Genomic DNA, 15,018 nt, shown 5'->3' with positions numbered 1-15,018 from the left:
GCATGAGCACACTTGAGTATGACACTATCAGGACCTGGGGAAAATAACCAGCTTATGGCAGAGGAAATGATGAGCTAGCGGCCTGTAGACAAAGCTTGATGCATCCTGGGTAATTGAAGCAGCATATTGCTGCAGAGTAACCTTCCCTGGGACATAACCATAATATAATGTGCTTTGGAGAAATTTCTCATTTATAGCAGGGTAATAGCACTTAGATCAGAACAATGGCCCTCTTTACTTGGAAATTGGATAAGGTTTTCCATTAATATGTATTGGTGTTAGGAATGGGCTAAAAAAGAACTACCACTGTGAATGACCTGAAGTTTGTAGAAAGGGGAAACAAAGTTGGTAAGGACAGTTATGAATGCAGATGGTATTTAGATTCTAAATAGCGCTGCCCAATTACCAACATATTGTACTTAAAGGTCAAACTGAAAAGATGTATTTGACTATTACTTTACATTAATATCTTGGCATGTTTCCCATAAATATTGGGAAAAACAATTTTGCACTTCCAGCCTCTGTGGCACAGACTTAAGGAATAAACAACTTTTCTTAGCTTTTATAGATGATGGTTAAAAAAATCAGTTCAATGCTGAAGTACACCAAAATCTCCAATGGCTGTCATTAATTAGTTTTTAAGGTATAATTTATGTATTTGTATGTATTTGATATAAATAAATGATGAGTTTGAATTTAATGGACAAAGGCAATGGTAAAGGGAAAGTTGTCTATTTTTGGACTTTAGGGTAGCGCTTTACAATAATGTCACACTATTAAGCATTATTAATAATTAGTAACAGTGCCTAATTCATCATTTATATAACATTACTCCTTCTTAGTATACCATTTATAAATACAAATATATCATTATGACTGTGATTATGATTATTATTACTAGCAGTGATGTAGTAGCAGTGATAGCAGTACATGGTGTAACAGTAACAGATGAATAAATGTATCTGTATGACAAATGACAAACTAAGGAGGACGAATGATATATAAATGACAAATTAAGCACTTACTAATGCTTAAAAGTATAACATTATTTTAAAGTGCTATTACAATCAACATATTTTTAAATATATTATATTATCATCATCATTATTATTATTATTACCTTAAACATTTAATCACTTCCAGATCATTTTATTTTTTTAGAACTTTGTACCTACATGGATGGTGTTACCGAGACAGATTCACAAACCCTAAACCCACACACTTCCACAGTCCGTTCAAACACCACAGGCTATGTGTGCACTGACAAAGTGTACTCCCCAAGTGACTCCTCCGCTGCACCTAGCACCAGCGACATGCGAAAAATTGTCATGCCAGATTTGTTCGACATGAAGCGATGAGAAGGAAACATAACTGCAGGGAGCGTATGATGGAAATGAACATCCAGTGTGGGAAAAAAAATTACACGAGGGGGGGTGATATGCTTGACTGGTACCTACTATACTGCATGCTGATTTACTGAAATATATGTATACATTAAATAATACACTTCATAATCATCAAAGTGTATATGCATGCACGTTGCAGTTGCTTTTAGTGTAAATTTGACACTGCAATTCTTGTAGGGCACAAATAAAAATATTTTCTGAGCATGTGTCACACTAGCATGAGTCCTTATAGCTGATGGCATGGAAACTTTGAGACGAACATCACAAAACTCAATTTAATGCGATTCAAGCAACCATTAGTCTCGGCCGCTGCTTGGGTCTAAGCACAGCATCATTTCCAAACAGAGCCTTCTGCTCTCGTCAATAACTGTTCTATTCCATACAGCCTATAATTTCTGGTATTTGAATGATAACAGTTTCAAACAGGCAGATGGTAAAGCCACAAAATGTAAAACCAAGGCAGAAAATCTACCGTTATATTATCTGTTCCATTAGGGTCTCATCTAAACAGTGTGGAAACATTGTATCCAAAAACATACTCAGGGTAAAGAGACTGTCATGGGTCATTTTTGTAATGTAATGTATGAACAAACTCCACAGGGAGGGACTATGATAAAGCTAAATGTTCCCCGTGTCTAGTGATTGCAACCAAGCATGTGTTTACGTACCCTTTTCACCCTGTTTTTCCTTCTCGTTCTCTTTGGTGAGCAATGTAACCTTGAAAGATCTAATTCTTTTGCCATATCAGAGAGTCAAGCACGTGCAGTATCTATTCTTCTGACACCTCCCTCATCCTCCGCATTTTCACTATTGAGCCCCCTACCTCTCCATATCCGGCTCGCAGCTCTTGATGAGGAGAAATGGGGATTTGAGCGAAAACCCTGTAGTCTGAACATCCAGTGGAAGCCGATAATCCACAGAAGCTAGAGGTGGCAACGAAATGCAGCTAATACCCAAACAATAACTATCAGCGTAGCTCCCACTAAGGTGACAAAGCCTTACACAAATTTGTCTGTTATTGTGTATAAACAGCAAACTGAAATCTCTATAAAAATGACTATGCCACAGTGTGATATGAAATCCTATAAATTTGATTTATATAAAGAAAAGCCCCGTGTATACTTCTGATGGAATGCAGTCATCACATCATGGTTGACTATTAAAATGAGATGACAGCACCTGACTCAGACATCCCAAACACTGAAAGAAAAGAGGCTTATACACAATGACAGTTAAAGTGGAATATATGAATACTGAGGCAAAAGAAACGACTTAACAATTGCTGTGAGCTCTGAAGGACATTAGTTTTTTCCACATTCTAGTCTTTTTTAGCACACACTGTCACCTGCGTATGATGCTGTTCCCATCATGACCTTTGAAAGAAACAAACCTCTTGCCCTTGATGAAGTAAAGTAATTATTTTCAGACATGTGTATGTGTGTGTTTGACATAGGAATGTCTGCACAACTGATACTTACAATACCAAAAAAAATTCTGAAACAAAGCGGTACTCATTTTCATTTATTACCATAGATACCCTATCAACCAAGATTGCAATTTTTCCAGTACTGACAGAAGCCACAGTCACCTACAAGCAGAAGCTAAACATGCCAGGAAAAACAACAACCTACATGTAGAAGAGGATGGCTATTGTATCTGCAGTAAGACTTCTGGAAGGACTTTGCTCTGTTATCCTGAAATACCTGTTACAATTTTATTTGAGACACCTGGCATTGATCAACAGTATTGAGACAGACTAACTATTCTCTAAATCTTTTGCTTTTAACATACTGTTTTTCCTGGTAACAACACCTGTAACCAGCCTCTGTTGACCCTGTTCCTTCTGTGTACCAGTATACCATATACTGGAAAAAATTATAAAGACACCACCACAGCAAAACAGGACGTGCAGCACCGTTTTCAAATCAGCTGCGTTCCAAAGGCTGAAATGTTTGCAATTGCTAATGTTATATAAACACTTAAAGCTAACATAATGGAAGTAACGCTACATGTGATAGTTAGTAGGCAACTCAGCAACCATCCAGCAACCATCTGTGTCCTGTTGCCATGTCAACAAAATATCATTTTAAATAATCTGCCACCACTGTCTTTGTGACTTGTGAATAAAGAAACTTATGTTGAAGATTAATTTATAAAAAAAAAAAAACATTTATAAAATAATTAAATTTTTTTTTTATTATTATTACTATTATTATTGCCATTGTTGTTATAATTATTTAAGAGATTAGATTAAGTATTTTGCATTTGTGCATTTAAAAACATAATAAGGTACAACTTTATTTAAACTTAGTACAGGGATAAGGGTCATCACCAAAACCTTTTCTTCTCCAATAACTATTCCTGGCACAGGACAGAAGAGGTCATTAAGACGTTCACAAATGAACCGCTTTAAAGATTTTTTAAAAATTCCTTTACATTTCATTTTGCTTCTGAAACCCACATTTTTTAAAGAACTCTTTTGGATTTTTAAAAAACGAAACATTTTGATGGTTCAGTCTTTTAAGGGTGGTGAAAGGTTTCTTTTCATTTATCGCAGAGTTGAAGTGACTGACTGACTATTCATGTTTTGACAAATGTGAAAAAAGGTTTTTGATTGTTTGAGTGCCTTTTGCACAGGTGAGTCTGTGTTATGAAAAACGCCCTAACTGTTTTGTTCATAAAGAGTGGTGAGAGTGACTTTTCTGCTGAGAGAATTGAGCCCATCGATTGAGGAAAAATTATAAAGACAACTAAAACACACTTCATTTTGTGGCCAGTTTCTCTTTTTTCTCTCTGAAATTTTAAACCTATAACTTGTATCTCAGCTGTATTATTGTCAAACTGTAAAATTGCTTTATTATTATCAAGTACTAAAGTAAAAATAGAAAAGCATCTAAATAAAAAACAAAGCTAATTATGTTTCTATGGGCTACTGCTGCTGATTATAGCTCTACAAAATAGCACTTAAGCGAATGATAGCATTTGCTTCACAAAATGAACCTTCGGTTTTGGAATGCTCAATTCAAAGCTTTTAAAAGCAATATTATGCTAATCGTAAAATTTTTACTTTTCTATTCCAAAAATGATTCTCCTCCTTAACTGTGTGCAGTGGCCACTTTAACATTACAGTTTTTTACAGACGCTAGGACACATTTCTCAATACTTAGGTCACTTTTGCAAAACTCTTCACACAATCCTCCTAACTGACCGTCAGCTTGGCAAAGCAGTTCATTTCACATTCAAAATGCACTACAACTACCAAAACACTTCATTCAGGTCTCAAATAACCTCATTCTTCCAGAACACAAAGGTTGACAGCCGACAAACACACTTTGTCACCCACAAAACAATGACCTAAAAAACACTAACAACATGTAGCATTACACAGTGTTTTCTTGTGTAAAACAAGGACACATCTCTGTTTATAATTTCAATATATGTTACTGGAATGAATCAGACATCATGCAGAATTCGTTAATATTTGTTTATGTATTTTTTTATTTTTTTGCACTAAGTAATCCCAAAATACAAGAATTTGTATACACACCATCCACTGATACACATACAATAGTAATGCTAATCTACTCGGTCTTCTCCATTTGGCCACATGTTCTCATCCACATCACATCTTATGTCATCTAGGGCAATACACCTAGGAAAGAATCTTCTGGCATGCCAGAATTGAAGGAGTTGAAAAATTGAAGGAGTAACACCTGTGTAGATGTTCATCTACAATGAGAATCAGCTGTGGCTGGTTAAACTGCGTTTTTAGATTTAAAATATGTTTCAATAAAATATTGTTGTTGAATTTTGCTGTCTTTTCAAGTTTTGCATTGTGTTATTGTTTTGGCCATAAGTTTAACAGTTTTGAAAACAGTATGTAAGCACATGCAAAATGTCCTGTCCGTACAAAGATTTTTGGCAGTTGTTGTGTCTGAGTGAGAAGATAATTCATGAAATTTGAGAGATGTAGTCATTGAATGCATTTTGTGCCAAAACAATGATAACTGGTCCTCAGTTTAGCCCACATAGACTTCTGTTATGCTCACTGTGTGAGGAGTTTTGCAAACGCGACCTAAGTATTGAGAAATGTGTCCTAGCGTCTGTAAAAAACTGTAATATGGAGGAAAAAACAAGAAGCATAGAAGCATTTGGCCTACGAATATCCTGTTCTGTGATCTCACAGGACTAGCATTCATTTTCTACAGCTAAATAAATTTTCTATGGAGAGATGTCCTTTTAGATGACAACTCAATCATCTGTTGACAGTTTACTGGGGATTTGTGCTTCAGTTGGGAGATCTGTGCCATAGCTGCGTCGTTACCACAAATTTCTTTGAAACCCTACTCCATAATCTGACATGAGTCTCCCTAGAAATGTAAGTACAGGTCGACGCAGCTATTGTGATGGGAGTGCTTAGTACTGCCGATTCCTCCTGCACATTGCAGCTACTTTGTTGTCACAGTTTTGGAATTTGTCATTGAGAGAATGACAATCATTGTCTCAGTGTGGAATAAGGAATAATAATCATAGCATCAATATAAGGAGCAAATTCCTGGAGGAAGATTGCCAAAACCGGAATGGATGTGAGGAAAAGCACAAAGAAGTGGCAAAGTTTGAGGGACAAATACACAATAATTAACACCAAATGCACCAGCACAACCATGAACCCAGGCAACGCTATCAGGCTCTACAGGTATCTTTGTAGCCTTTACAAAGATTCCCTGCAGAAGTCTACACCAAGCCTTATAAGCAGGGCTGCACATAAGTGGTCCGCAGGTGCGCATTCGCTGTCAAAATAAAAGACGCGCACCAGATAAGAAGTTGGAACGCGCATTTACGTACATAAGATGTTCTGGAGGAGGACAGACATTTGCTCAGAACTCTTAAAGATGTCGAAGCTTTGTAAGCAATTGCTTTGGTGTTCCTCAACCGCAAAAGAAGATAATTTTTCATTTGGTCACATTGCAGGTTGTCACAAGTACGAACTGGCAGAAGAGTGCAACTCTGTGTGTGTGTGTGTGTGTGTGTGTGTGTGTGTGTGTGTGTGTGTGTGTGTGTGTGTGCATGTGTCTACTGCTCTGCAGGTGGTGAGTAGAGGCTTAATGAAAGGGCCAGTTGTTTTAAGGGGGTTGATTTCACAGAGAGCAGATGGATTGGGCTCTCAGTCTCTCTGGTTTCAATTTTGTCCCACACTGCTACTGTCGCCCCATTTAACAGCCAATTTCCTGCCGGCTCATCACAAACACACACAAATACACAGAAAGCGGAAAATCAGCAAAAACAGTGTGAGGCAGCAGACCACAGAGACACACAAAAAGGCAGAAGTGGAGGTGAAACAGTAAGGCATACACACAAACAAATGTTGCCGGGCAAAGTGGATAACAGAGATAGGGACATTTTTTGTGCATAGATAAACAAAAAGACATTTAAAGTACACAGTGGGTACAAACAAATACATTTAACCATGCCATCAAACACAGACAATGTTAACTGCTATGGGTAAGTGCAGCTGGACACCAAGTTTTTAATGAGCTTGGTCCAAATGTCTTTGCAGGCTGCAGTGCATGAGCGGTTGAGTAATCAAGTACATTTTGCTAAGAAACACTGACACAAACGCATTAATCCCAATTTATCACACAAACAAAGTAATCTCAATTTATCACAAGCAAAGTAATCCCAAATGACCCCTTTCCCTCTGTCCCATTATCTCTCTCACACACTGTGCTCCTGAGCTTTAATACGCTTCAGTTTCTCTGCATTCATTTAAACTCACTATTTTCTGTTTCCATTTTCACTGCTTCATCTTTCTCTCTGACAGACTGCACACTCACACACACCAACACCTGAGTGATTCACACTTACAGGAACACTCTTGCTTCGTCTTTAACTTGCTCTCACACCCACGCAAACTGACACATGGCAAGCTTTGACTACTGCACAGCATACACACATGCTACACACATGTGGAAATGTCCTCAGGACACAGCGTTTCTTATTTTAACTCTAGCAGTAGTGGGAAGTAGCTGGCCTCCAGAAAATGAACTCTGACTTTCTATCTTCACACCTTGGACAGCAGGAGATTGCAATGGCACTCTCTCTTTTTCTGCCTTACCAGTGGTGGTCAACCTACGCTCCTGTTCATGTGATATTGCTGGCAGGCTTATTTAAGACATTTCATTGTTGAGTTTTGGCTTTGCTGGACAACAGCTTGGTGTCTACGCAGTGTAAGTGAAGCAGCCAAAGTGATGTGTGGAGTCAAATTTAAGGATTTAACTCGTAACAGTAATAATGATAATAGCTTAGATTTATATAGCGCATTTCAAGAAATCCAAGGTTACTTTAGACCAGCGGTCCCCAACCCCCGGGCCTCGGACCGGTACCGGTCCGTGAGTCGTTTGGTACCGGGCCGCGAGAGTTGAGGCTCAGGTGTGAAATGGATGGTTTTCAGGGTTTTTATCGGTTTTCAGCGTTATTTTGTTATCGTTTTTATCGTTAACTCTGTTTTCCTGGGTCTTTTCACGTGTGTTATGAATAAATCTTCTTTTTTTCGGTACCGGTACTAGTTTTATTTTGTTGTATTTATCCGCGACACCTTAAAGGCCGGTCTGTGAAAATATTGTCGGGCATAAACCAGTCCGTGGCGCAAAAAAGGTTGGGGACTGCTGCTTTAGACCATTTTTTTTAAAGAGTCAACAGCCAAAGGCTTTAGTGAGTAGGTGACATTTCAAATGCTTTTTGAGTGTGTTGCAGAACTCAGGGAGGAACATGTTGCAGAGAGTGGGAGCAACAGTGCTGGAGGCTCTGTCCCAAAGGACCACAGCCTGGTGTGAGGGAATGGAGAGAAGGACTTTAACATGTGAACACAGAGTCTGAGATGGGGTTTAGGGGAACAGAAGGTCCAATAGATTTTGTGGAGCATGGACATGGCATAAATGAGGGTTTCAGCTGCTGTGTCTGGGAGTCAAGGCCAAAGTCTGGAGATGTTTTTCAGATGGTCGAAGGTGGATTTAGAGACAGATTTGATATGTGATGAGAATTAGAGAGTGGAGTCCAGAACAACATCCAGGTTGCAAACATCTGGAGATGGTGAAATGAAGAATATATTCACATTAAGGCCATGATCAGCCACTTTCAGGACGATGGCTTAGAAACAACAACCGACAGTTCGATTTTATTGTTGTTCAACTTGACAAAGTTGGTTGACATTCAGATTTTGATGTTTCCCAGAACCTGATAAGGATCAGAGGAAGGTGCTGACTGGAGTGTTTAATGCTGAGATTTAACTGTGTATCATCAGCATAGTAGTGGAACCTCAGCTCAAAATAGTGGATGGTGGCGGTAAATGATGAAAAGAAGAGGTCACAGCACAGATTCTTGGGAGACATTGCCTGACTGTACTAGACAAGGAACATCCAGGTGACATGATCTCTCCTGTCAGCAAGATATCCTGAAATCAGGAGAGCGCTACATCTGTGAGGTGAACATAGTTGGACAGAGTCAAGGAGGATAGAATAAGAGACTGCCAAAAGCTGCTGAAAAGTCCAGGAGAATGGGGATGCTGATGTGGGTCTGCAGCAAAGAGGATGTGATTTGTAATCTTGACGAGAGCAGTCTTAGTGCTGTGTGTCAGAATCCAAGGGTTCAAAGAGTTTGTGGCGTTGGGAAGCAGCTTCTCTTTCCAGGATTTTACTCATGAACGGAAGGTTTGACTTTGGTTATCAGGGTTCAAGTAAGGTTTTTTAACAATGGAGCAAACAGCAGCTATTTGAGAGCTGAGGGTACCAGTCTAATTTCTAAAGACTTGTTGATATCTTGGCCAAGGTTTTTGGCATAGTGTCCAGGAGACAGGTGGAGTCCTTAGCTCTACAAACCAGCTCAGTAACATGAAAAACATCCAGTGGAGAGAAAGATGAAAGGCAACACTGCGGCATTTATGAAGTAGGCAGAAAGACATGCTGAGGATGGGATGAGAGTAGAGGTGAGGTGTTGTGTGGGGTAATAGCTGCTGCTCTGGTGTCCAGGAACTTGGAACAGATGACAGGGTGGTGTGGTCGGCCCTCAGAGGGGTAAAAATATCCAGTTTATATGAAGAAGTTTTAATACAGGCATGCATTGATGAAGATGTTTTATTATTTTTCAAGTTAATTTTCTATATTTTGCTGGTTTGATATTCTTAATATAAACAAACAGTAAAGTAGAAATGATGGTCCTGTCAACTGCACAAACCAGTCTTTCAGACACTCAGCAGTCTTTACACATATAGTTCCAGATTTAACAGATTCAGAGAGTCATTTGTCCTGCTCTTGTTTTTCAATCCTCTCCCTTACAGTTTGTGTGCATTTAGATCCAGTGTTGGGTTTTACCATATGCATGTGTGCAAACATGGATCCATGTACATACTGTATTGGCATATAACCTGTAAAGCAAAATGTCCCATGGAGACATTAAAATGATGCGAATTCTATTCTATTGTTTCTGCCACTGTACATATTATATGTGTTTTAATGGGATTAAGATTCATTTCAAGTGTACTGTTGTGTGCAAAGGTGTGGAGACACCAAGGTTCTTCTTCTGTTTTTTGAAATAAAGATCTTAATCCAACCACTGCAGCTTTCGATGAATTCTGAGTCTTTAAAGTAAAAAAGCAGCAGCTTTCCCACTAAAGGTCACACTGGTGTAATGTTTCACAATTTCACTGGTTGTGCAGTGGTATTTGAATTTCTCCTCATGATTTCTATGCAGTATACCAATTTTAAAACATGAAACATTTTAATTCAGAGGAAGAGCTTTTACACACATATACTTGCAAGCGGGCTCTCATTGTCACACACAAAACATGTCATTACCTTCTGTGCGGATGGTAAAGGGGGAGTCCCCCAGTCTCTTTGCTGAGAACTGCCCCCCCAGAGAGGTCATTAGAAAACACAGGCTGAAGAAGCCTATTCCCACCACGAATATCCTGCAACACAGTGGGAGGAGAGGGGAAAGGATAAAAGGGGAGTTAAGACAGGAAAAGCATATTTATCAAGATGGGCAGGTAAATTGATATTGTGGGAAAGTAGTTGGAATATAATATAATAATTATAATATAATAATAGAAAGAGAAATAAGAGAGGGAGATTTTTAAGCCACACAATGGAAAAATGATGAAAGGTGTAAAGCATGAAAAGAAAAAGTAGGATTGTACACAGATGAAAATGCCAACAATTACAGAAGACACGTTTTAGTTGAATAAAATGATTGACAGCAAAAAAAAGGAGGAAAATAGAAAGATGAGAGGATGGGAGAAAATGTGGAGAAGAGACATGAACAGAGTCAAAAAAAAAAGGAAGAAGTTCCAGAAGGCAGAGCACAAACGGAGCAGTGATCGCACATAGAAGAGAAGACTCTCGAAGCCAAAGGGCACTTGAAACAAACTAGTGTTGTGACATTACTGCTTGGCACACATCAAGAACAACTGCCAAAATAATGTGTTGCTAAGTGCGGGCAAAAAAAAAAGCAAAAAAAAAGCAAGTGATTATTAATGCAATGTGAAAGGTGTGCACAGGGAGAGAGGGCAAAAAGGCATCAAGAAGGAAGAATGGAGCCAAAAGCATTACGTTGCTAAAAACGGGTAAGAAAGTGTAATGCTAACTAAAGTCTTTGAAACAAAAAGTGGCATCAGCCAGCCCTCTGTCATAAAACGTTGTTTTGTGGCAAATATCAGATGTTTAAAATGTCACCATAAAACAGAGGGGAAAAGAAAGTGAGGATCTGTGTCGGTTCTGCCTGGTTAGACGACCATGAGAGAATGCAATCGCTGGCTTAAAAGAGTTTAAAAATCAGGTCTTTGGTGTCTGTATAATTCTTGTCCTAGTTAAGTTACTCTCTTCAGTGTATATGGATCAGAGGTTATCTCATTATGCTGAGTCTTTGGGGGAAGAAGCGAGGAAAGGCCGTCAGTGATTTTGATTCACTGGACAAAATAACAGTCAGCCTCTGTGCCTAACAAGTCGAGCCCTACTTTTAAAATGTTGCTCCACTGATAACCTCCACAAATGGGGACCCCCCCCTAAAAACTGGGTTAAGTGACAATAAACAAAAATAAAATAAACAGCAGTTAATTCAGCAACTTAAGCCATATTTCTAAATCATGTATATTTTGGGGGGTAAATTCTTTAACCATACAAATTATACCCATCTTAAAATGCATGATTTTGTAATATCACTATGGCAATTCACACAAATAAAATTTTTGGACAGAACTTAAAGTGGTAGAAGAAAACAAATATATGAATAATTTATATTTGCTTTTCCTCCAGAGCCAGGCATGAGTTGTTTACATGAATGCCTGGCCCACTATAAAATCTGACAGCACTTCCAGAAATGGTAAGCAGCTCCTGTCACACCAGTTTCTGAATTAAACCTCTTAATATTGAGGAAACAAATTACTATCAACACTGAGGAGGAACGACCACTTAAAAGAACATTTGCTTAGCTGATCTAATCAAAAGGGATAGAGATGATGTCGAATAATTTGTTAAGTGTACAGCTTGGCGGTTTGGCAAGCCACTGGAGCGACTCTGACTTCAAGATAGAGCCAGTGTGTCCTGTCCTGAGTCACAGAAAATGCAATCAGGTGTGTAGAATTTCTTTATTGATTTACAGAACATAATCACAGTTGCTATTTCAAAGTCTCAGTATCTAACCATTGCTGCACGCTCTCATTTGTTCTGCTTTATCATTTAGCTGTTTGTCTCTCCCAGGAAACTGCAATATTAAGAAATACTAACCCCCCCACCCCACCCCATCTGTTCCATGCATATTATGGAATGTATTAGAACAGCTTGATCACTGTCAGAGGAACAAACTGCAACACTTCAATATGCGATGTGACTTTAAACCCATACAGTCATTGTGATCAAGAGATTATTTGACATCGCTGTGAAGCCGTGATCCGAAGATACTTACACCTGCATGGATTATGCACTTACTCTACAAGCATCTGCTCAGAAAACCAGTGAGGAAAGCAGAAAAGTCAACCCGATCTGGTACAGGCCTTTACTGAAGATGGCCTGTTATTTGGAAATCATTGTTTTTGTCAGTGCTTTGTAATATTGCGATAAGGGGGGGGGGCAGGTGGGGCAGTGACAGTTTGGAAAAGATAAAGGGGTTACTCAGAGACAATTTTTTTTTTATAGCTAAACACAAAGGTTGTTTGTTTTTTTTAATCCACTTTATCTTTTCTTTATAATTTATCCCAGATGCAGGAATATTTTGTGTGTGTGAGTGTGCAGAGGATGAGGCAAAGGCAGCGATGTTTGTAAGAAACAGGCTAATGGAAAGAGAAAAAGAGATTTTCAGCTCACGCGGGAGTGCAGAGGCTGGTCTAATGCTGTCCTAGGGCAAACGTTTCCTCTCTTATCGTTTAGCCGTTTTTGCGAAGTGGCGTTAGGTGGGTGATATGAGAGGATTATGCCCCGGTCCTGCCTGACGAGGCTTTAATTAACAGGCTTAAAGTGAATGTTCTGCTCCTTATAATTGGATCAGAGGGAGAGATGTGCTATCAGTTAACTGGCTTCCTTACAAATATACTTATCAGATTTTGCCTCTAGGTAGATGATTTTGAAGGGAGAGAATTTCTACCAGGCATGGTAGGGAATAGGTGTTACTTGTGGTGTTTTCCAGGAAACTTTTCCTGGCACCTAAATGAGCCTAAATTCTCATAATGACTCTTAATCTGTGGAGTTAATACACAGAAACAGAACCATATAAAAATTCACTGGAGGTTATGTTTCCACATGTATCATTTTGGCACTTTTTTTTTGGCTTGAGCCTTGGGGTATCACTTAAGGTTAATGTACTGCAACTATTGTGCTTTTTCGAGGATCTGTGCATTGACCCTGGGAACCTTCATCTCACCAACCTGCTTTTTAAGGGAAAAACATAATGGAATCTGGCATAATTTCAAATGTGATACTACACAAATCTGCAACAAGCGCTCATTGTCTGTGCTGTCGAGGTTAGTGTGGCTTTATCACAAAGCTGCTTAGCTGAATGTGTTTCTGAGTTAATGCTTGATCTACCGAGTAGATGGCAGGTGAAGTAATTCCATGCAACATGAATGTAACCATCACCCCACCCCCATCCTACTACCCCCACCCCCTTTTTTTTTTTTTCAAAGATTGCACAGCTTTGCTCCCTTACCCTACTACATACATGTAACACTTTCAGCAATGGAAACTGGGTATAAGGCAAATTGTAGGGAGGGGGAAGGATTACCTTAAGGATTTAAAATCTGCCACTATCAGAGAAAATTTAATAGGAAGGGCTGACAGATCTACTCAGTTGAGTATAAACTCTTTTATTCATATGTAAGGAATCCTGTCCAATGCAACAGAGCCACACAGGTGTAGATCAGCGATCCACGCAATATGAAACTACAGCAAGTTAGAGCACGGTTTGCAAATAGTGCAGACCCTCTATCAACATTTACAGTCTTTATCCATATGGATTTAGGTGGAATTGATAGGAGGAACATCTGGTGTGTGGGTGTTTTGATGAGTGACAACACATGTATGCGCTCCTTCCCTGCCCTCCATGTGCACATTGCCGAATTACTGTATTTTTCAGGGCTTTGCAACTCTGTGCAGCCAGAAGTTGAGTCAGTCAGAAAAACAAAGCAAAAAACAAAACAAGCAAAAAATAAAACTGCATGCTAAACATAAACGCAGCGAGGGGGGAATGCACACGATGCTGGAGGCTATAAGAAAACTGTGTCAGCTCTTTGTTCTCACCTGAACGGTTTGAACGTTACTAGACATCTTCTGACCATTATTTTAGCGTCGGTGCTGCCAGCAATCATTTTCCAAAACCAGCGAGTCCTGACATCGTTGTTAACCTCCCGACCTGGAACTTGAGGTGACCGACCATTTTTAAGTGCGTCCCATACAGCGGTCCACAGCACAACACGCCTTTTCTACAGATAGAAAAATAAACAGCGGAGCTTCTTCACCTATCCAGAAGAAAAAGTCTAAAGTTTCATTCAGTGAGCTTCTTTATCCGGGAGTGAAAATGTCATTAAAGCGTTATATTCCGTCTCCAGGCGAGCACGGTGAAGGAGAAGTCGCCGCGGGTTGCGCCGAAGCTCTGGAGTCCTTCACCAAAAAAGAAAAAAAAAAGAAAAAAAACGCACAAAAAATGGCGTTTGATAAAACATGTGAGGGAAGATGTTTGTTTGTCGGTCGGTATATTCGCTCGCTCTCTTGGTTTTAAAAGAGGAGAGACAGCTTCGTAGTCGATTTAACTTCGCAGCGCACCCAGCGCGAGTGTGGCCAACCAGCCAGCCGGTCTTACCGTTCAGCTCTCACGAGGCGAGCTGGCTCAGGTGAAGTGCTGAACGTCCGGCTAATCTTTTCAAAATAATAGCCCCGCCAACGAGCAACCGATTCTAACAGTGGGGACAAACACTAAAAGAAGAAAAATCCAAGCGCGAATGTCAAACATCCAAATTGCAAATTACTTACAATCACAGTCCTTCACAAACAGACACTAATGTTGCCTAATTATATTCTGAAAGGGTCTACAAACACAAAGAAACTATTAACTAGAAGTATAAATGTAAGTAAAT

The 15,018-nt window shown here is 39.3% G+C and overlaps 1 protein-coding gene across 1 annotated transcript in view; it reads right to left on the bottom strand.

Annotated features, from left to right (window-relative positions):
- The window catches only part of LOC101479752 (alpha-1,6-mannosylglycoprotein 6-beta-N-acetylglucosaminyltransferase B), a 142,314-nt gene extending 127,574 nt beyond the window's left edge, over nucleotides 1-14,740 (bottom strand). The window contains exons 1-2 of the mRNA XM_076885061.1: nucleotides 14,186-14,740; nucleotides 10,256-10,368 (exon numbers count right to left, since the gene is read on the bottom strand). Of these exons, the coding sequence (XP_076741176.1) occupies nucleotides 10,256-10,368; nucleotides 14,186-14,253 (181 nt within the window). The 5' untranslated portion in view covers nucleotides 14,254-14,740. The remainder of the gene's footprint in view (nucleotides 1-10,255; nucleotides 10,369-14,185) is intronic.
- Between the last annotated feature and the right edge of the window lie 278 nt (nucleotides 14,741-15,018).

The sequence above is a fragment of the Maylandia zebra genome, linkage group LG6, assembly GCF_041146795.1.
Source record: "Maylandia zebra isolate NMK-2024a linkage group LG6, Mzebra_GT3a, whole genome shotgun sequence".
NCBI lineage: Eukaryota > Metazoa > Chordata > Actinopteri > Cichliformes > Cichlidae > Maylandia > Maylandia zebra.
Note: the sequence above shows the minus strand (reverse complement) of the source record. Positions and strands in the feature narration are given on the sequence as shown.